Source organism: Meriones unguiculatus, chromosome 6 (genome assembly GCF_030254825.1).
Source record: "Meriones unguiculatus strain TT.TT164.6M chromosome 6, Bangor_MerUng_6.1, whole genome shotgun sequence".
Taxonomy (NCBI): Eukaryota; Metazoa; Chordata; class Mammalia; order Rodentia; family Muridae; genus Meriones; species Meriones unguiculatus.
Genome location: NC_083354.1, coordinates 78922835 through 78947390, shown reverse-complemented (window position 1 = coordinate 78947390; position 24556 = coordinate 78922835). Strand labels below are relative to the sequence as shown.

The window sequence follows — 24556 nt, the reverse complement described above, 5'->3', positions numbered from 1 at the left end:
GATATCATGTGCTAGATAATATGTTCTCATTTATGGATGAGAATATCTTGGCTACTGATAGAACATCATTCAGTTCTATATTAAAATAAGTAGTTAGAATTTATAGCATACTACTGAGAATTATGAAACAGCTCCATATAAATAATGAAAATATTCACTTATAATAAGAGTTATCCACAAATTAATAAAAGCTATAGTGCCTACAAAATTTGTGTGGCTTAAATCTACCTGCAGATAAATGCTCATCCCTTCACAATTAATAGTGAATTATATACTAGGTATCATTAGTCTACATGAAATTACTAACTGTTATCTGAAAAATATGGTTTAGATATGATTTAAAGTGACAGAAGGAAGAAATAAGGAGCAAAGTCTGAAAAGCCCTAATCTATGTTGTTCAGAGAGCAGCCAAAAAGGATCACCCACTTATATCAGATGATCCTATAAGCTTAAACATTATTATTGCAATATGCTTTCTGCCAGTTTAGTTTCATGATTATTTTAAAATTAAAAAATACTGAAAATGAAAGAAAGGTGAGAAGTGGAAGAGTGGCATAAGAGATTCTACAGAGTGTTAATGGAGTTTTTTTTGCGCTGAATGAGAAAAAAAAGAAAGAAAGAAAGAAAGAAAAATTCTGGAGACAATGGTTCTGTTGTTTTCTTTGCAATGCCCCTTTTTCAAGTACTTAGGGCATCCTTAGAGTCAGAGTTGGCAGATGTATGAAGATGATACTGTAATGATATCGCTTTATATACTGCATTTCATACACACACATTTAAAGACAGGTAGGCAGCTCAGAGGACAACTTTCAGGAGTTAGTTCTTTCCTTCCACCAGGCAAATTCCAAGATTAAACCCAGGTCCTCAGGACTGGCCTGTCCTCATTGAATAAAACATGTAGCTGGCCCCTAACTACTTTCAGTAACATAAAATGAGACTACGGATATAGTTTAATTAGTAGAGTACCTTTTTGGTCTCCGAAAGGCTGAGTTTGCTCCCCAGCACCGCATGTGCTGGGTATAATGCCACATGCTTATAAACCCAGTAACTGAGAGGAACAGGTAGGAGGCTCAGCAGAAGTTCAAGGTCAGCCTGAGCTACATGAAATGCTATCAATGATGATGATGGTGGTGGTGGTGGTAGAAAGAAATGTCATCATTCTAAGACCTCACAATTTGGTATTTCAGACATCTGAGAATGTATGTCCCCAAACAGTAATTTCAGGGATTGCTTCTCTTCCAAAAGACAGGAATAAGATGGAGAGTTATGGGAATTTTACTTATCAGAAATAAGACATTACCTGATGAAAACTAAACAAGTTTTCTCTAAAATATAAAACATCTACAATCTTTATTTTATTAATAAAATTACTCTACCTAGAAGAAACACAGATAACAGACTCAAATTTTAATATTTTTTAAATCTTGGAATGCACAAATCACATACTTTACTGGTAGTTTTCTCATTTATAAAATATTACAGTCATTATAAATTTTAACAGTGCAGTCTGAAGTACCTCAGAAAATGGTACTCTATATCAGTTATATATCATTGCACATCACTTATAGATTACTACATTATGCAAATATATCAACCTTTATATTATTCTGTGCTATTCTGTTCTTTGTATTTATAACCATTATATTTTCTATCCTGCTAGACTTCATGGATAATTTGAAAACAAAAATAGATAATATGTAATGATAACAGTGAAAAACCAATCACCAAATAAAATACCCAACTATGATTAGCATGTATATAACTGAATGCATAAACTAAAAATTCAGTAACAAAGTATGGGAGGTAAGCATTGGAAAGTTCTCAATGACTACATAATGACCAGAGGGAAAGAGATGAAAAAAGCTATCACTGTAACAGTTATGATTCATTCTATAACTGTTTAAAATCTTCCCTGAATCAAAATAGGAATCATTTCAAGACAAATGTTCTCCTGGTCACACATCACCTTAGCATGCTACACTAGCTACCCTTCAGCAACCTCATGGAGGACACTTCAAGGAGTCAAGTGATTTCCAGAGTAGTACTAAGAATTGAGTGAGGGCAGCCTTACCAGGACACAGAGGAAGAAATGTAGCCAGTCCTGATGAGGGCTGATAAGTCAGAGGCAGATAGAAGGGGAGGAGGACCTCCCCTATCAGTGGACTTGGGGAGGGGGGAATGGGATGAAAAGAGGGAGTGAGGGTGGGATTGGGAGGGGATGAGGAAGGAGACTACAGCTGGGATACAAAGTGAATAAACTGTAATTAATAAAAAATAAATTTTTAAAAAGCTTAAAAAAGAATTGTTAAAAATCAGTGAGGAACATCTGGGTTGTTTCCAGCTTCTGGCTATTACAAATAAAGCTGCTACAAACATGGTTGAGCAGATGTCCTTGTTGTATACTTGAGCATCTTTTGGACATATGCCTTGGAGTCTATATCTGGATCTTGAGGAAGCGCTATTCCTCATTGTCTGAAAAAGCACCAGATTGCTTTCCAGAGTGGTTGTACAAGTTTACATTCCTACCAGCAGTAGAAGAGGGTTCCCCTTTCTCCACATCCTCTCCAGCATGTGTTGTCACTTGAGTTATTCATCTTAGCCATTCTGATGGGTGTAAGGTGAAATCGCAGGGTCGTTTTGATTTGCATTTCCCTGATGACTAAGGATGTTGAACATTTCTTTAAGTGTTTCTCTGCCATTCGATTTTCCTCTATAGAGAATTCTGTTTAGCTCTGTACCCCATTTTTTTTAAATTGGATTACTTGATTTGTTGCTTCTTAACTTCTTGAGTTCTTTATATATACTAGATATTAACCCTCTGTCAGATATAGGGTTGGTGAAGATCCTTTCCCAGTCTGTAGGTTGTTATTTTGTTTTGATAACAGTGTCCTTTGCTTTACAGAAGCTTTTCAGTTTCCACTCATTTGAGGAATGGATACAGAAATTGTGGTACATCTATACAATACAATATTACTCAGTGATAAAAAAGCAAGGAAATCATGAAATTTGCAGGTAAATGGTGGGAACTAGAAAAGATCATCCTGAGTGAGGTATCCCAGAAGCAGAAAGACACACAGGGTATGTACTCACTCATCAGTGGATATCAGACATAGAGTATAGGATAAACATACTAAAATCTGTACACCTAAAGAAGCTAACCAGGAAGGAGGACTCTAGCGAAAATGCTCAATGCCCATTCAGAAAGGCAAAGAGGATGGACATTAGAAGAGGGAGAAAACAGGGAACAGGACATGAGCTTACCATAGAGGGCCTCTGAAAGGTTCTACCCTGTAGGGTATCGAGGCAGATGCTGAGACTCATAGTCAAATTTTGGGCAGAGGGTAGGGTAGGGAATCTTATGAAAGAAGTGGGAGTAAGTAAGTAAGTAAGTAAGTAAGACCTGGGGAGGACAGGAGCTCCACAAGGACAGCGACAGATCCAGAAAGTCTGGGCACAGGGGTCTTTTCTGAAACTGATACTCCTTTCTGAAACTGATACTCCAGCCAAGGACGACTCATGCAGATGGCCTGGAACCTCTGCAAAGAGGTAGCCTATGGCAGTTCAGTATCCAAGTGGCCTCCATAGTAATGGGGACAGGGACTGTCTCTGACAGGAACTGATTGGCCTGCTCTTTGATCACCTTCCCTTGAGCGGGGAACAGCCTTGCCAGGCCACAGAAGAAGACAATGCAGCCACTCCTGATGAGACCTTATAGACTAGGATCAGAGAGAAGTGGAGGAGGACCTCCCTTATCAGTAGACTGGGAGAGGGACATGGGTGGGGAAGAGAAAGGTAGGATTGGGAGGGGGATGGGGAGGGAGGTACACAGGGGATACAAAATGAATAAACTGTAATTTAATAAAAATTTAAAAAAAAATCAGTGAGGGAAGAGTAGCCTTGCCAGGCCACAGAGGAAGACTTTGCAGTTAGTCCTGATGAGACCTGATAAGCTAGGGTCAGACGGAAGGAGAGGAGGACCTCCTCTATCAGTGACTTGGAAAGGGGTATGGGAGGAGAAGAGGGAGGGAGTGTAGGATTGGGAGGGAATGAAGGAGGTGGTTACAACTGGGATACAAAGCGAATAAAACGTAATTAATGTAAAAAAATAAAAATTTAATTTAAAAATCTTTATAAATAAAAATATCAGTGTAAATTGGCATAACAATTATATGAACATAAATTTTTAGATACAAGTTCAAGAGGTAGGAGAAATTTTAAAGAATCTACAAGAGATAAAGAATCCTAACTGGAAATTTATAATAGAATAAAAAAAGAAAGTAAGAAATACATATAGTATATGAAGTACAGAAACCAGCATTTTGCTGCAAAATGAAGTAAAAAGGGTGTATGACAAAATATAAGAAACTATGTTTATAAATGCTAATGTCTTCACCAAGCATTCTGGTTTTACTTTATTTTGGTTACAGAAGTATACATAAGTATAACACAGAATCAAAAAGCAGAAAATACAGTTTTAAAATTAGTATGAAACTTATTTCTATCAGCCTGGAATGAGTGAGATTTCCAGATTAAGTAAGGAAAGGTATATCAATTTTTAAATTAATTTGTTCATCAAAAAGATCCACAAATCACATAAATTTAGTAGTAGTAGTATCCACAAATTCCATAAGTAGTAGTAATAGTAGTATAAGTTATCTACCATAGACGCTTATGGATGGAGTTCAAACAGGGTTTCAAAATTCAAAGTAAAATGTAAACTATCTCACTAGCTAACAGAAAAATGAGACACACTGAGAGTTGATCACTGAGTAATGACTGATTAATGCTTGAGTGATTTTTTTCTTAGAAAAAAAAAAAAACAACTTAAGAATAACAGAAATTGGGCTGGAGAGATGGCTCAGCGGTTAGGAGCACTGTCTGCTCTTCCAGAGGTTCTGAGTTCAATTCCCAGCAACCACATGGTGGCTCCTAGCCACCTATACTGGGGTCTGATGCCCTCTTCTGGCATGCAGATGTTCACGTAGAACACTCATACATAAAATAAATAATAAATAAAATCTTTAAAAAAAAAGAATAACAGAAATTAGATCCATTCAAAACTAAGACTTAAGAAAGAAACAGGAAAAATCAAAATTTTTCATGGAGCTTACCATACCCAAATAATCACACACAATCTTGAAAGTACTGTCAAGGTCTATCAAGAATAAAAATACATTTGTCATCCAGAAAAAACTGTTTTAACTGTCTCCTATTGTACCATGCCCATGAGGAGTAACAGGTAAAGTACAGTGAGTAGATAGTCTAATAATACCTATGGTAAAATTAATTCCTGTACTGCTATCCTTTTTTAGGAACTCAGATTATCTGTTCATACCATACTAAGAACCAAGCCTTTAGATTTGTTTTTTAAGCCTAAATAGTTTTTGGCACACAGATTGACATTTTAGAATCCTAATTTTTTCATTACACACATTCCTGCATTAAATACCAAAATATTTATGAATTTTAAGAAGAACTTCTTAATAATTTCTAATATGGTACTGTAACTTTTTAAAGCAAACATGAAAAGAAAAACATGACACCTACAATTTTTCCCATGGCTATTTCCTTTTTTTCTTGTTATTTGGGCTAATGTTACCTTGTTCCTTCTTGGTTGTTGTGTTGGAAAGTGTGCAGTGGGTGAAGAAACTTGGGATGACTCGGTTCTAGCTAGAATGAATTAAAGTAAAGGCAAGAAGCCAGTGAAAAATGCCCTTTAGCACAGTTATGAGTGCCAAGAAAAGGCAGTAGAGAGGTCTCTTAAAACTAAAATATTTTTTAAAACACATCATGAGCTCAAGATTAAAAATAAATAAATAAATGCATGATAATTTACTAAAATTCTGTTTGCTTACTTAACAAAAATGTGAATCATGTTAATTTAGTATTATTCAAATATTTAAAATAGATATTATGCATATGATATCAGAAAAATCAGTGTTAAAACATTATATAAATTAATAACACTTCAAAGGCAAACTAAGTTCATCATTATTCCCCCTGGACATGTATCATCAGAGAATGTTGATAAATGGCTGAACGTAAGGATTAAGACCTCTTACCCCGTATTTGCATTGGCGGGATGTTGCTCCATACTGGAAACGACATTGCTCGTCAGCATCATACACCTGACCTGGGGCCACAGCTGGGTAAAGAAAGTCACGCTTGGGAGGCTCATTATCAAGGCAAGTGCCACGGCCTGAACTGTACAACATAAAGGATCAAAAGGAATTAGCTACTCTGTAGACTATTTCATTCACAATTATGAAACCATAGGTTTAGATCTTTGTTTGAATAATTTGACAAATGAAAACAACACATTCTTCTAGCAATCATACAGCAAAATAGACACCTGAATAAGAGCTCCAAATTATTTTTCTCCACCCGAAAACACAATGGAAGCATCTCAAACAACAATCTGAAAATGTCATGTTGGCCTTTAAAACACTGATTTAAACTAGTTCAGACGGAATCAAAACAGAATTTCATATTGCTCTAAGTTTCTTGTTTGTTTTCATTGAAAATATAACCACATCTGGTAGTAGAATAAAAAACATGAATTGTGGAAAATTAAACAAAAATAATTATAGTTGTACTCTTGAAGACTTAATTTATATACTTCACCTTAGACAGAACACAAGGTGCTATGGTAAGACATGTCACTAGTTAATGGGCTGAATGACAGGTGAGGCTAAGGTCCAAAGTTCTCGCTCACACACACTAGAAATGTTTAGTCTTTCAAAGATTTCATATTTCATCTAGGGTCATCAGAACTAGAAAAAGGGAATGTTCTCCTTTCTGCATAATTTCTGCTTTACAAAGTATGCCTTCACTAAAACATAATATTTTAATTCAGTGGAACAAATAACATAAAGGTTGCCAAAAGCCAGACAGAATACCTTAGTTTAAAAAGCTTTCGTCTTTGCTAAATATAATTGTTCATTTTTATTTATTCAGTGCGCATAAAATAGGACAGATGCTTTTTTACTTTCATTTCACATGTGAGTTAGAATTTTTAAAGAATTCCTATGCCAACACTTAAAAATTTTTTCCAACATTCCTGTCCATTGTGCCAACACTTTTGCTTTTTTTCCCCAAATCTTTTCCATTCACTTTGCCAAAGGAAAATAACTTCACAAGTTGAAGTTCCTCAACTGTTATTTAGGACAGCACAAATTTTCATTTACAAACAGAGAAGAATAATATAAAACACTGAGTTTCAAATTCACCTGCGAGATTTTCATTTTCTTAAAATGAGAATGTTAACTTGTTACATAAAATGTATATTTACCCAGCAGCACATTAGTATGTTTACAACCTGAAATGCACTCTTCTTAAAGTGACCCAGACCAAAGGGACACAAGACTGTCTTCTCTGCTGTATGCTCCTCTTCATTAATTTTCAAAGAAAACAATAATGGGACAGTAACACTACAGTGACACAGAAGGGCTTTGCCATTTTAATCATCACTCCTCAAGGCTTGCAATACCCAACACTTGTTTCCTTTAAGTTTAGATACTTTCAGGTACCTCAGCAAGCACATTTATTGTTAAATTGGATGAATTAAAATAGCACTTTTGATATTATGATATTACTTCAGTCAAGTAAGATCCTACAAGTAATTTCAAATACATATTGAAGTTAATGACAAGGGAAGCATATTTAGTAGTATGAAAGCAAAAAAAAAAATGACTATTTTGATAATATAGAATATTTGTGGGATGACTGAATTTGAGGATTAATTTTATTTTTTTCCAAAATATAAGCTCCATCTTTATTTACAATAAAATTCTAATATGAAAAGAATTGAGTATGTTATAAAATAAGTAAATCCTACTGTAAATCAACAGAAAAATATAAACTGAATCATTTATATAAAAGACCTTGTAAGTTTTAAATATTTATCAGTAGCATACAAAAATTATAAGAAATAATTACCTAATTGGTACCAGTACAGAACCCATTGCAAATATTATATATAGTGACTTTCAGAAATATACAAATTTAAACTCAAAACTTCAGAGGTAGAACTATATGACACTCAAGAGGACAATTTAAAGATAGCTCATAGAGGAAGCAATACTTTCCTAATGGTAAAATTGGCTTACGTTAGGAAGTGGCAAAAATACTTATTTCATTTAATGCTCTTGTTTTGAGGTACAATAATCTTCTAGTCAATGGTTCATAATCTTTTTTAAAAAATTAGATCAGATGAGCACAGCAAGTGCCTTCAGAGCCAACGGTGCCAGGCCTGATTGGGACCTATGGCCAGAACTCTTGAGAAAGTTGGTCTCCAAAGCTTATTATTCTTATTTCATTTCTCTGGAAGCACCTATTTCTTTTGTATTAATAAATATTTAATTAAATAGCTAGACAGGACCAGTTCTCCTCATCCAGTGCATTTTACAGAATATTAAAACAGTTAATGAGATAAAACATAAAAGAAAGCCAAATGTACATATTAAAAATGAGCCTGTGTTTAAGAAGACCATATCAACAAAGGTCTTTTGAAATGTGCCAGCTCTATCTGTACACAGCAGCAAGGCCTATCAGTGACATCACCTCAGGTAAAGGACGCATCTGTGCAACCGATAGGACTGTCCATCCTCCATTCTCTCACTGTGTGTATGCAGAGCACTGTCCTAACAGCCACATGTGGGGACACAGCAAAACTCTGGTGAACGTATTTGAGGAATGGGACAATTTTTGTATTTTAATTCTTAATGAGGCTAAACACTGCAAATGTTTTGTTGTATTATGTTAGTAAAATCTGTCCACCACAAAAGTAGCCATTTTGCTACTTTCAAGTAAGTAAAATCTATACAACATAATTATTATTAAGTGACTCTTAAGAAGAACAATATGAACTCCCATTCTGAAATAGCACAAATACAGACACAGAAAGCAAAGAACACGGATCTGAAGAGTTTTCTTTCTCTGTATCCCGTGTGTGTGTGTGTGTGTGTGTGTACAGGGGTGTGCCCACATGTGTTTAACTGAAGAATTTCTGAGTACTCAAGTCTAATAAATTTTTCCTATGAGTAACTTCTCTTCTGATTTTTAAATGTTCGTGAGGTAATGTCTGGTGTCTGATATTATGTCAGTAGCTTCTCCCTCTACCCCCCACCATGGTATATGCATGTGTGCAGATGTGTGTAAGGGTGCACTCACCCTTGCATTTGTGTGGAAGCCAGAAGTTAGCATCAGATGTCTTCCTCAATTATCTCCATCTTACTGTTGCTGAACCTGTGCTGGCTGTTTTTGCTAGACTGGCTAGCCAGCAAACCCCAGAATTCAGCTAGGCCTGATCCTTCCACATACACATTCTTTGCCTACAGATATACTTCACTGTGCCTGACCTTCGCATGGGTTCCAGAACCCAAATGTAGGTCCTCATGCTTGTACAACAGACACGTTACCCACCAAGCCAGTGGTTCTCAGCCCTCCTACTCCTGCAGCCCTTTACAGTTCCACATGTTGTGGTGATCCCCCATGATAAATTATTGTGCTGCTACTTTCTAATGGTAATTTTGCTACTGTTATGAATCACAGCATAAATATCTGATATGCGACCCCTGCGAAAGGATTGCATAGCCACCCGCACCCCGCCAAGGGGGTTGCAATCCCCAGGTTGAGAATCACTGTACTAAGCCATGTCCCAACTGCACACTAAGAATTTTTAACATTATTCTTACGTTATTATTCAAATTAAAGATACCTGCAGTGTCTTCATACATCATCACATTTTGCTTCTACTCAATTTCCTCTGCTACAGTCCATTGCCCTGTCCCCTCTTGCTGATCTCCTACCTCCCCAAAATATAATTTACAATAATAATTTTTCACATTTATCCTGTTTGTTTGTGAATAGGTCTCTTTACGTACACTAGTGTAGCCTTGGTGTCCTGTCTCAGCCAGCTGAGCCTGGGCTTCTAGGAGTGTGCTACCAAGCCCAGTGCACCGTACTCCTCTCAATAACTGCACTTCTTCGCTATTCATCTGCCTATCTGGGGACTCCTTTTTAAAAGGAGCCATTCTACAAGTTTTCCTTGGAGATTTTATTCTTTTGCTCAGTATTTTAGCTGTGAAAGACATCTTTTACAGTCTATCTACTTTACTATTCTTTGATACTTCATTTAAGTCTGGGCCACATAACTTATCAGTTCATATAAAACTATATCTGATATTTCTTATTTCTTTTTATAAAAAAATTACATAGTCTTACACTTTATAATATTCTTATAACAAAACAGAAGCTATGGAAAATTCAGGATTAACCTACAATCTAGTTAATTGAGATACAATAAGTCTTGCTATGCTAAGCCTAGTATAATCCATGCTAGTATCAAAATAATAAAAGTAGTGATAAATCCATATACAGTTTCTGGAATTTTTTCATTAATAGCACATATTAAGATAAATAGTTTTTGCCTTGAAGGGGGGAGGTCACATAAATATTTGCCATTCAGAAAATATGAACTTCACTCAAGTAATAAACTAAATATACAGAACTATTAGTCTTCATCCATGAGAGGCTATAACTCGATCTCAGTATTGAAATATATTTGTCCAATGTAATGCTATATGCATAGGAGTAAATCGGTAATTAGTTTTCTAACAGTTCATATTTCTCAACAAAAATCCCAATCCTAGTTAATATCTTAGAAATATAAAAAAATTATTAAATTCATAATCTGTATTTGTATTTAAACTTCTAAGACAAGGCAAAATATACCTTTCAGAATATACACCTTCATTGATTATGAAAAATTCATAGTGAATCGAAGTATATTTATATTTCCAAATCTCTTTGCATTATGATGGGAAAGTCATTTTATGTACCAACTTCTAATTTAGTGAGCCTTTATTCAGAGTCCCAAAGTCAACCCTGAAAGCAAAAAAAGGAACCAAATTTCAGTCCCCATTAAAATGTATAGGACTTTATAAAATATGTCCTCCTGGCTTTGCTTCCTGAATGCATGAGGATGTATTACTAACTGAGATTTTAAAGTTTATCCTTACAGAGCACAGTATAAAGAATAGAGAGTCAGTCTATGCGGTGGGCAATCCTGAAAGGACAGCGACTTAAGCATAATGTACCTTACAGTGCCGAACAACAGAATTATAATTTAATGCCACCTGTTTTCTTTTCCACAAAGGTATGCTGATACATATATAAGCATGGACTGTGTTGATATCATTTAGATCAAGTCAAATGTTTTTTATCTACTACCTTCTCATAAGTAGACTTATCATTTTTTATGAAACTAACAATGTTTCAACTAAACATAACAGTGTAATGACATTAGCAGGTAAGTGCAAACTTAAGTATATGCTCTAAAGTCAAACCTCTTTTTCCTGTCATTCACTGTACAACATGGATGTTTGAATATAATTAACCTGAGGTTTCAAATACATAAATCTTGCGCTGTTAATGGCTTACTCTACACCCACTCCACATATATTTACAGCTTGTTACAGATACCCATGGTTAGAGCAAGGGTCTCAAAGTGTGTCATATATGCTGACAGAGAAACCTGTTTTTCAGGTTATTTCTTGGATACTACAATTTTGGGGGATGGAGGCCTCCTAAGAAGATGTTTTCCATTTAATAAAGTGATGTTAACCTTCAAAAGCAATTTCTAGAGAACAAATGTGAGTGCTTTGGTCCTCTTGTCCATCATAATCACTTCTCTCACCCCTCTTCCTAGTTCCCCTTCAGCCTTAACAATGCCACTTAGTGCATTCAATCAGCTTCCACCCTTTTGTGAAATAGATTCTGTATAAAACTTGAAATGGCAGCAACTGTGCTACAGCCACAAGGGAGGTCAAGCAATTTTACCCTGTAAGTAGGGTAAAAGGTGACTCACGAAGCTCTCTTTTAGAAAGGCTATGAAATTGCTCTGACCTACTCCTAAGTGATTGGAATGAACAGGAACCTGGCCTAAGTTACAGCTACCTGCTTTTCACAGCCTGGTAAACTAGTCCATAGTCAATGAGTTAGGCCTTCATACTAGGTTCATTTTTTTTTTTCCTAAATAAGTAAATAAGTGAGTCCCGCAGGCAGATAGGAAAGACACTACCTGCAAAGCCGTCTTCGGAAAACATCAGAAGCTGGCATAACACGTCCATTTTAACGGAAATGGGTTCTTTATTATTTAATCAGGACGGCTTCTGGGCGATTCATGAACCACTTATTGAATCACCGAGTTTAAGAAATCTGAAAAAAAATATTGGGAGTTGGTAAACACCATCTCCTGATTGATCAATAGCACCTTGTGTTGCAGAATGACATGAGAGATTGTATTCTAGTGGCATTTAAGGTCATGTCTTTGTTTTTGTCTTTCCAGTTAAACAATGAATTATGGATCTCTATAAATCACAGAAAGCTCATTATTAGGTCCCCCATCATCCTTGTACTATACAGTCTCTAAGAAGAGGAAGGTATACACTTTGTTGACTGGGTGGCAGTTCCTTAGCAATGACTTCTTTTGAGTTTTGTTTTTCTTGGAAAGAAAATCTAACATAAAGTGCTATGAACCATCTTGATCCATCTATAAAACATAGATGTAAAGTCAATCACTGATAAAAATGCAAAATGTTTCTGGATTTAAATATAGATACAGATAAAGATACATTACTCATAGCCAGTAAAGCAATTAAGCTCATGGCAGAGAAAATAGAACAAAATTTCTTTAAAGTACTATTTTATCTTTGTGCTCCAGTGAACTCATCTTTTTAATGAGGCTTGTATTTAACATCCTTTATTGCTGGCACAAATTATAATAAGATTTAGTTAATTTTTAGAGGAGGAAAAAGAACTGTTTTTCTTTCCTTTCTTTCCTTTCTCTTTCTCTTTTTCTTTCTTTCCTTCTTCCTTTCTTCCTTCCTTTCCTTCTTTCCTCCCTCCCTTCCTCTATCCTTTCTTTCCTCCTTCCTTCTTTTCTTTCTACCTTATTTTAACATTTAATCACTTTCTAGTAGTTTTAACTTCAGGCATTTCTATGAGGATATACAAAAGAACAGTTTTTATAAAAAAAAGAGGATAAATAAACCCAGTAAAATCCTGTCAGTACTCATTTGCTTATATAAACAAATACAGGACAGCAATGAAGATTAAATAATAACTTTGGATTAATTGCTTTAATTCAATGGACTGCTATAATACAACTATTAACAGTTCTACATCTCTCACCAAACCAGTTGTCATTGCATTGTATTTTACTAGCAGTCTAGAAAGTCCCTTTATGGTATCCTAACAGGCATAATACAGTTCCAACTACACAAGACCCAGTAGAAGTTCAAAAGTAGTCCATATATCTACACTTCTGTATGTATTTTTGTACATAAAAGGACACACTAAATGTATTACATGTCTAAGACACAAAAATATTGGGCTCTGTTCCTTGTATTTGCATACAGAGCTGCTAGTAGCTAATGAACTGCATAACTGCCAACGGGATACAAACAGAATACAGAAGGGAAGAAATTGTACTTTTAAAAATCAAGAGAAGGACTGCCATTGAAAACACAAATACTTAACATGTGACACAATTTGTCATTATGGTGATAAAGATTAAGATTTTAATCTGAAAACAAATGCCAAGACAAGAGAGAGATTTTTAGATCTGGTCGGGTTTCCATAAAGAGAAGAACTTCAATAGTGTTTACAACTTATGTAAAAATGTCCATGCAAAATGCCTTAAAATTATATTGTCAGTGCTTTGTATTAAAAATTAGAAAAGAGGGGCTGGAGAGATGGCTCAGTGGCTAAGAGCACTGTCTGCTCGTCCAAAGGACCTGGGTTCAATTCCCAGCACCCACATGGCAACTCACAACTGTCTGTAACACCAATTCCAAGGGATCTAATACCTTCACACTAGTGCACATAAAATTAAATAAATTATTTTTTAAAAATTAGAAAGGATATCAAATAATTTCTTTATTGTCTTTTTATAGCACGTTACCCAATCTGGCACTAGGTAAATATAATATTATAATTTTTTTCTTTCTAAGATTAAAAATTGTTAGTCCATAATATAGTTATTCAGGACAACATTTTGAAATGAATTCCAAATTGAATGATTGTATTGATAAATTTTTTAAAATCTATTTTCAACATTCATCTTTTGATTTTTGAATCAAGATCTGTGCTGGGTAATTACACTTTGTTTTCTACATAATTGTAAGTTTTCAGATTATATGACCTGACTATTACTAGCAAAAAAAAAAATTAAGTCATAATTTTAGCCTGTATTAGCTGTCTTAATTTAAAACTTTTATAAGTTTCTAAAAAGAATGATCATTGCTCTAATGCCCTTTGTGCACGCCTGTTTTGCATTTAATTTCATCTCCCCAAGAGAAAAACTATCACAAAATAGCTAAAGTAATGGTAAAGGAATAAACTATTGCAACCTTGATGTTACTTAGAATAGTAATGTCTATAATTTTATTGAATATCCATTTATTTACATATTATAGCATTGAACATTATTATATACAAAACCTCTAATAATATAAGTATTATGATTTAAACTCATTTACAAACTCAAAACCTTTAAAATTGAAAAGAAAAACTAATATTCCTCAGTCACACAGAAAGCAACATTCAAGTCTACTGGGTCCTAAAATCCAATGAGTGCATACAGGAGTGACATGAGAAAAATAATTCTCTTTTTCTAAACATAGTTATATTGTGTTCACTCATATTTATAACATGTATAAAAGCATATTCTTGGAATTTACACTGAAGAACCATAGAGAATCTCCCCAACTGTGGAAAAGATGGACTGCTAAAATTCTTCCTCAAAATGCTCCCTTTCTGGCTGTCTAATTTGGTTGTTGCGTTTATTTATTACTATTACATACTTTGATAGTCCTAAAGATTTCAGTTTTTTAACCAATAACATGATATTGAATTACTGAATTAAAGTTCAGCTTATTCGCTATTAAATTATATAAAAATTAAATGTAAATTCTTTCTGAAAATGCCCTCCAATTTACTGAAAAATTCTAATCACTCATTACATCAATCAAACTTATATTCTCATTCCACTTCTAGTTTATTCCCTCTTTGTATAAAACCTGGAAAATGTGCCACAGTGATTTATGAAAGCAAGTGGGAGCAGCCTTAGTGTCCGCAGCCCCTATAAAAACTACTCATACAAAATCCAAAGCACTGCACATTAGGCTTCCAGCAAAGAGTTACTTCTAGAGCAATTTATCATCACTCTCCAGAGATTACTTACTCTAGAAAGCTGGTGATATAGTCTCTGCTGCAGGCAGACCAGGAAAAGGGATTGGTATTTGCAGTAATATGAGCTGCCATAAGTTTTGCTGCTTCATGGCCTTTTGTCCCACATGAATTTCCAATTCCATCATGGTTCATACCAAAACTGTTTTAATGAGGAGGAAACAGAAGAGACATGAAAGAAAGAAATAAGTAAAATAAAACAATAAGCCCATTACAAAGCTTTTATTTCCATATAGGGTCATTTATTAGTTACATCAATAGTTTGCTTTGATCAAGATAGACTAGTCTTCTAAAATAATGTAGGATTAATGTTAAAGAGACAAAAGAATAATGCAATGATATAATATATTTCTAAATCTCTTTGAATTTATAACATGTTCTCACGTTATCAATATCACATGATTCAATTGCTCCTTGAACAGAAAAAGGCATGTATGTTAATCTGTACTTCATAGATGAGAAAACTGAAATTTAGCAAAATGAATGACCCATTAAAGATCATGTTAATTTTTTACTTAAGTCCACATATACACGTTAGAAATATTCATTCTACTGTTTTCAATCCACAAGGGAATTGCAGAAAAAGACATTAATTCATTGGGGTATAGGTCAATCACAGAAGCCCTCTTTTTTTATGAACACTGAATAAAGGGAATGCAATACATAACTTATATCCCAGTGTGTTTTGAAGACCCTGACATATTTAAGCATTGTGGCTTTTCTTTGCCTCCATTTTTCAAAGCTTTCCTTTCTTTGCCATTTTTTTCTGCCCTATAGCCCTAGTGAACTCAAAATACACTTTAATTTTTTTAAAAAAAGTCTGAGGATATATTCACTGTATAAGAATACCTTCTTTAGATAAGCAGCCAGATTATTAGATTGAATATTAATTAAAAATAATTTATATCTCCAGTATTACATTCTAATAAATGTGCCACCATGGAAAATTAACTTAAGCACAAAATAGAGAAGGAGTCTTTCAGAGATCCCTGTGGTGGGCTCCTGTCCTATTCCCCGTCTTCTCCTATTTCCAATGTCTATCCTGTTTTCCCATTAGCATCTTCCCTAGGGTCCTCCTTGTTAGTTAGCTTTTTTAGGACTATAGATTTTAATATGTTTATCCTACAATACATAGCTAATACCCACTTACAAGTGAGTAAATACCATATGTGTTTTTTTGCTTCTGGGATACCTCACAGAGGATGATCTTTTCTAGTTCCATCCATTTGCCTGCAAATTTGATGATTTCCTTGTTTTTAATTGCTAAGCAGTATTCCATTGTGTAAATTACCACAATTTCTATATCCATTCTTCAGTTGAGGGACATCTAAGTTGTTTCCAGAGTACCCATCAGGGTATCGAGGCAGATGCTGAGACAGAGCTAAATTTTCGGCAGAGGCGGGACCTGGGGCATCAACCCGCATGCAATCAGACATGCTCTTCTCTGGGTCCAAAGCGGCTGACCCTGAGTGCAGTGCTTAGCCTCGCATCCTGAGCGTAACATTTTAGCTTTTTATGGTAGCCAACCATGCTTGGGGAGAATGTCCTGCTTCAATGGCTGTAAAGGCCTGAGCTCTTTGGGTGGACGACACCTAAATGAACATCTGTACAAAGTCCCAATTTATTTCTAATATCAGAGATCAGACCTCTACTCTTGCCTGATGCGTCTAAAACAAAAAGGGGGAACTGTAGAGAGCTGCGGAATGCTATGCCTTAAAGATGGAGCTGGTTTCCGCCTTCCACCTTCCCGATGGTGAGTGCTCTCTGTCACGAACAACTCCACATTTGGCTAAGGCCGAGGATCTGGCTTGCTTCCATGTATGTGGACCTATCTGCATTGCCCCCGTGGCACGCCTGGGTTGGCTACCCAGAGGCTATTTAAGCTGTGGGCTGGCTTTCCCCGGGGTCCGAGGATTGTTCAATGTTCCTGAATAAACTGCATTGAAAAAAAAAAATTTCGGCAGAGTGCAGAGAATCATATAGAAGAAGGGTGATATAGAAAGACCTGGAGGAGACAGGAGCTCTACAAGGAGACCAAAAGAGCCAAAAAATCTGGATTCAGGGGTTCCTGCAGAGACTGATGAATCAACCAAGGACCATGCATGGAGAGGACCTAGACTCCTGCTCAGATGTAGCCCATGGGCAGCTCAGTCTCCATGTGGGTTCCCTAGAAAGGGGAGCAGGGGCTGTCGCTGACATGGATTCAGTGGCTGGCTCTTTGATCACCTCCCCCTGGTGAGGTGGCCTTACCAGGCCAAGGTGAAAGAGGAACCAGACAGTCCTAATGAGACCTGATAGGCTAGGGTCAGATAGTAGGGGAGGAGGACCTCCCCTATTAGTGGACTAAGGGAAGGACAAGGGGGTGGGACTGGGACCGGGAGGAGATGAGGAAGGGCACTACAAAGTGAATAAATTGTAATAAATAATAATAATAATGAAAAAATTTAAAAAGAACTAAACTGAGCCATTAAAAAAAAACAGATAAGGAGACTTGTTATAAGAAAGCTTGGACAGGTAGTTCAGAACAGGGAAATACAAGGTAGTCAATACGTGTAAATATTAACACTTGCTCTCTTGACAATGGAGGCAGGTGATTTACATCTGAGATTAAAGATCTGCTTAGAAAGAAGATGGGATGGTCATCATAAGGACATTATGAATGAGTTAACTGAAAGTATATGCGTACATATGGGGATAAAAGGAAGGAGCTGGTAATTCATGTACAGGATGTAACATAAACAGAATATATGAGAGTATTGAGTCCTCAAGTGCAACAAATAGCCTTCCTCAAACACTTAACATTTATCATTTGAATTTGACATCAATACATCATTCATCATGATCTTTTAGGAATATGAAAGCAGAGTTTCAAGTTAAACTAGACACAGTTGGATCAACACAATGGACTACAAATACTTTAAATGTAAAATTCAAGGAAATGTAATATTCCTTCTGTGTAAGGCTGACTGTGTAACCTGACTGATTATTTTCACATGTGATAGAGTTAAATTGACTTCCTTTTAGCTGGAGTCTTATATCTACCTGTGTCACATAGGTAGGCACAGGTAGCTTTAAGGCAATCAATACTGCGCCTTAACTGCCTTATATAAACTTTTCTATAAATAAAAATTCAAGCTTCTACTTTTTAATGACATATTTACTTCATCTTACAAAAGAAAGAAATACCTTTCAAACAGTCATAGTTCAATACTACACTGCTTTGGAGAACACAAGCATGGCTGCCAAGGAAAAAGACAAATGGAAACACTGGGTGTCAGCATCAGAAGAGAATTTGGTTGATGTAACTCTGACACCCTGACCAGTACTAAACTTCTTTTGCAGGAGGGATTCCACATGGCCTTGAATATGTGTTACTGTCTGGAGAGTTAACCCAGCCTCCATTAAAATGGTATAACATAGTAGGAACCACCACAAGGAGACCAGGGACATATAAACTCCAGGTCCTTGGCCTGCTACCCACAAAACTCCACATTAGGCCACCAACTAAAATGCTTGCATTAGAGGAGCTGCTTCAGATTAAACAAGATAGAACAACTTGGGCCTAAGATAATTACATAAATAACAACACAAGTAAGGAAAGGTAACCAAAGAAAACCCTTTTAAAATCCTTCTAGTTTCACTTGCTCTTCAGTACCTTAGAAAATCACTAACTTTAGAGGTCACACGGTAGAGCAATATACTGTTAGTTTCACCTAACTTTGATAACACCTCTGACTGTGGACTCTAACAGTTTACTGGGTTACTTTACAAAAACTTGACAGCTACTTTTGCTAACAAATATTGGTATTTGTTTTGTGTTTCTTGAAACAGGCTCTCTCTGTGTGTTTAGCTCTAGCTGGCCTTACACACAAGCTCCTCCCACTTCTCTCTACCAAAGGAATTACGAGCATACCCATTTTTCAATTATTTGTCTTATAATTTCACATAAATACACTATGTACTGACAATCCTTACCAACCTCCCTGGAGCCCACTCCCACTCTCTATCCTCCAACAGAATTCTCCACCAAGCTCATGTCTGTTCATAAAGCATTGTTTATTAGCTGAAACACATAGCTATTTGATAGATGACTAAAATAGGATTAGCAGGCTTGTCCCTGCTGTGTTTACACCATGCTACTCATTTTGCTGTCTCTAGCTTTGTGTCATCCTATTCAGCTCTTCATGTGGATATGTTGAAAATTTAAGGAAAGATTTGTTACACACAGATACACAAAGAAAAAAAAAACAAAGAGAAATAAAGAAAGAAAAGAAAAAAAGAAAAAAAGAGAAAAAGAAAGAAAAAAATGTCCAAGATAATAATAGAAGGCTAGTTAACTGTATGGCCTATTCACTTACTGGCATGATTATCTTCTCTGCCATCCTTTCACTTTTTAGGAACTCCAGCACTTCTAGTCCCTCAACCTATCATAGGGTTAGGACATTCATGGAAGATGACAATGGCAGATACAACTCAGAAGTTTCTGAATTATGTTAGTGATCCCTTTCACCCAACAAGTACAAGGTCAATGTTTGCACACAAGAAGAGCATCTTTGGAAATTGTGCGTGGACATTCATGAAAGATGACAATGGCAGATACAACTCAGAAGTTTCTGAATCATGTTAGTGACCCCTTTCACCCAACAAGTACAAGTACAATGTTTGCACACAAGAAAAGCATCTTTAGAAATTGTGCGTGCATGACTAACTGACAATTACAAAACTTTGGTTTGCTGAGGAAATTAATAAAAGTTGCCTGGTTATGTCTGGTCAGTGCTCACTCCCTTTGGCTTCAGTAGGCTGGTTCAAAATAAAGTTTTTATCAAGAAACTTTGTCTGTCTTGTTCATATGACAGTCTCAATTCATTATTTCTGTGCCAGAAGAACTCAATATCCATTATCAGCACTATATTCCATGTTCTGAGACAAAAAGTCATAGCTATCTACAGAACTCCTACATGAACAATTTCTTAAATGAATCTTCATATAAGTTCTATTTTAATTTTACTTATGGTTAGTGTATGTGTGCATGAGATGTATAGACATGAAGAAGCCATAGCACATGCATGTATAAAAGTGAGAAGACAACCTTGTAAGGCTGGTTTTCTCCTTGAACCTTTTCATGGGCTCCAGGCTTGCACAAATTCCTCTACCTGCCAAGCTTTCAGTAGCTTTTACCTACATTCCTATGATAAACTAGCTCACAAATGTCTTATTACGTATACCTTAATAATGTGCTTAATTGGTTATCAAAGTTTGACTTAAACAGACCTCTGTTGATTAGACAGAAGAAAATGTTGGAAACCATACAAACCTAGTTAAAAGCAAATAGGATATGTTTGTGATACGAAAACATAGTGACTTTATTAGACTATTGCTATATTCCTGATTCTTCTACAAACCTCTGATTTTCATGCCTTGTACTACAAAACTTGCATAGCACATGCCTTGTACTATGCAAAACTACAATGTCAAGGCCAAAGAAATATAGACAGTGGCTTGTGATGTAGCTTAAAAATGAAAGTAAAATTAATACAATGAGGTTTGCTTTTTTGGATTAATTTAAAACTTAGTAATATACTTTCTGTAGGAAATTATAAATTTAAAAGTGGTTGCTAATCCAAATTTCTCCTCCATAGTCAAAATACTTATTCTTTAATTTTTAAATATTATTTTTCTTTGTGTGCAAATGAGTATGCATTCAAGTGTGTAGGTGCCTTATGTGTGTGTCATATTATGAGTTTAGAGTTAAAGGAAAACCTTTGATGTTGGTCCTCATGTTCAACCCTGTTTAAAACAAAATCTCTTTGTTGTTTTTCCACACCATATATAAAGGTAGGTGTCCCTCGAGCTTCTGGGAATTTTTCTATCTTGTCCTCCTATTTCCCCATAATCTCCACTGGAATTACAGATACTTAAACACTGGGTCCAGCTTTGGTGTGGGTTCTGAAGATTCAAACTAAGATTATTTTTTGTACAGAAAGCACTTTGTCCACTGGCCACCTCACGAGCCCACAAGCAACATTCTTATGTGCAATTTTATTTATCTATTTGTTTGTTTGTTTGTCTCTTCCATTTATTTATGGGGAGGCACATGTGGAGGTCAGAGGACAATGTGTGGTAATTCGCTCTGTGGGCCCTCAGGATCAAACCTATCAGGCTTGGCAGCATGGGCCTTTAACCGCACAACTATCATTTGCCCCACAGGTGTCAAGATACTAAGAACTACAACTAGCCTTTGAGAGATGAGGAAAATAAATTAGTTTTTCAGCTCCATTTTATCAGCTGTCCCAAGTTTGGAGCCTTAATCACTTATTTGAGGCATGACACTCCCTAAATGACTTGTCCCTAACAGTCATTCCCTCTTATTAAACTCAGCTGAAGTTCTGTATCTTACATTACATGAGAAGATGCCTTCATTTAGTGCACAGTAATCATTCAGGAGTCATGAAAATTGCATGTTAACACATCATCAAGATTTTTAAGGAGTAACAAACTTGAATTTATCTATTGTAAGACTACAGTATTTAAACAATAAACATGAGCAAAGGAAAACTTTTAAAATGATGACCCCAAAATAAAGCTGGAAAAATGGTTCAGTGAATAAAAATAATTGTTGGGCAACCATGACAACCTGAATTCAAATCTTCAGAACTCATATGAAAAGTTGGGTGTGAACATGCACCTATTACCTTGGGATCGGAGTAGTCGTCACATGCACTAGCATCCACTCTACACACACATGCACAAAAACACACATAGGTAGGTAGATAGATAGGAACATTTTTAAAGGAAGCAAGCATCTAACAGGGACACATATAGAGAGCAGTTTATTCTACAACTTAGAAACTGATTTTTTTCTCTCAGATCAATTATAAAAGATGGCCAAATTGACTTTGTAAACTTATTTATGTTTAAATATTTGAAACCAATTGTTGGATCACTTCATGACCATGTAACAAAAGACCCTATAAGTAATTATATGAATTCCTATTGTTTTCATGAATGGCCTTCACAATCCTATTTAAGAAAGTTCCCAAACTAAATTAGTGTCTCCAAAATACTAAATAGCATATGGTAACATTTTCAGAACCAACAATTAAGTAAAATGGAATGTATTTAAATTTTCTCTATAGAAATTTAAATTTATTGAAAAAGGTCCAAATATAATTAGTATTATCAAAAAGTTTTGTAAATTCTAATTCTATTTTATGTCTAGATTTTTAAAATATTGTATTCTTATTTTTATTGTAAACACATACCATGAGTTCTAGATACCCCTATTTGCTGTGTTGGTGTTTGAATGGAAGTGCGTTAAGAGAAATATGTATTTAAAATAGCTGACCAACAGTCAGAAAGAAGAGAAAAATTAATACAAAGATGTGTTCCTCAAAGGTAGGATTTTTTATCATCACAGTATCCACAATACATCGACTCTAACTCAAAAAATCTCCAAATTTAAGACTCAGTAAGTCGCAAGTGAAAAAAAAAGTTTGCATGAGTGACAGATTAGCTGCTGATTAAATGCCAGCCATGAGAGAAGGAATTGGGGACTCTGTGTGCCTCCCTTAAAAGTGAATGATGTTTCCATGATAAGTCAAACTACACAGGGAAGAGCTCAGAAGGCCTCATCAGTGCACAAAGAACTACAGGCAACTGGGTAAAGCTGTGAGCAGGAGAGATGGTCCTCCCCAGAGAAAATCACACAAATTGGTTGTTCATCACCAAATAGTCAGCCATGAAAAGTAACATACAAGTAACACTCTATGGATTGAATAAGCTATATTTAAGAATATATATGTATAAAAGTACACATATGTATGTATTTAAGAAAAGTACATGTTAAGGGGAAAAGTTCTAAAAGTTAAGAAAAAAAAAAGGCATTAAGTTGAAGGAGAGTGAGGAGGAGCATATGAGAAAATTTTTAGGGAGGAAAGGGAAAGAAGAAATGTTGTAATTAAGCTACCATCTCAAAACGAACAAAAAAAAGAGTGAACGATCAACTGAAAATATAGATAACAAAAGAGGAAAGAGAAGAGTTTGAATCAAAATATATGGCATCACTAATCAGAGACCTGGTAGTGGGTGACTGACCGAGACAGATTATATAATAATAAAGACTATTTATTAGATTATATTTGTACAACTAAGAGAAAGGCTATCATGTGTGTCAAGACATAGATATACATGCTCTCCTCAAATGGTTTATATATAGATTATTTTTCTAATGTTTTCAATTGAAGCCACATTAACGTTGACACTCAAACTGGTAGACCTCTCTCATCTTCCTAAAGAATACTGCAGACACCAGAGAAAGACGAACCCAGTCTGAAGTACAGGCTCCAGGAACAAACAGCAAAGGTTACAGATAAAGAGATGGCCAGAGAAAGACATAAGAGCACATCCAACAAAAATCAGGACATCATAGCTTCATCAACAACTCCAAAAAATCAATGAAAATGCTAATTCATTGGAAACACAGGAAAATGATCTCAGGTCTAGGCTTATCCAGATATTAGAGGCACATAAAGAGGAAACAAACAAAGCTTTCAAAGAAATATAGGCAAATATAGCCAAACAAATAGAGGAACCAGTAGAGGCACGAGTAAAGACAGAGAGGAAATGAACAAAGCTCTCAAAGAAATACAGGCAAATACAGCCAAACAAAGAGAGACACATGTAGAGGAACAATTAGTGGCATATAGAGAAGAAACAAACAAAAATAAATAGAGGCCATCATGGAAAGATAGGAACCCACATTCAAACAAATGAAGGAAAATAGTGCAAGACATGAAAACAGAATTAGAATCAATTAAAAAAAAAACACACAAACAGACAAAACCCTGGAGCTGGAGAACTTAGGCAAAAGATCAGGAACCACAAAGGTAAGCATTACCAACAGATGGAAGAGATAATCTCAGGTGCTGAAGATACACTTGCAGAAATTGATACATCTCTCAAAGAAAAAGTAAAATCAGAAAAGTTCCAAACATAAAACATCCAAGAAATCAAGAATGCCATGAAAACCCAGATGGCCCTCAGTTGAGGAATGGATACAGAAATTGTGGTACTTTTACACAATGGAATACTACTCAGCAATTAAAAACGAGGAAATCATAAAATTTGCAGGCAAATGGTGGAACCTAGAAACGATCATCCTGAGTGAGGTATCCCAAATGCAGAAAGACACACATGGTATATACTCACTTATATAGACCTAAAGATAGGATAAACATACTGAAATCTATACACTTAAAGAAGACAAACAAGAAAGAAGACCCAGGGTATGATGATCAATCCTCAC

The 24556-nt window shown here is 35.6% G+C and overlaps 1 protein-coding gene across 4 annotated transcripts in view; it reads right to left on the bottom strand.

The window, feature by feature from the left end:
- Adamts6 (ADAM metallopeptidase with thrombospondin type 1 motif 6) overlaps positions 1-24556 on the bottom strand; it is a 263176-nt gene that overhangs the window by 132327 nt on the left and 106293 nt on the right. For all 4 annotated transcript variants that reach the window (XR_009592406.1, XM_060385684.1, XM_060385685.1 and 1 more), the window contains 2 exons: positions 15248-15394; positions 6063-6204 (listed from right to left, as the gene is read on the bottom strand). Coding sequence is in view for 3 of the 4 variants with exons in the window: in XM_060385684.1 (XP_060241667.1) it covers positions 6063-6204; positions 15248-15394 (289 nt within the window). In the remaining variant the exon portion in view is untranslated. The remainder of the gene's footprint in view (positions 1-6062; positions 6205-15247; positions 15395-24556) is intronic.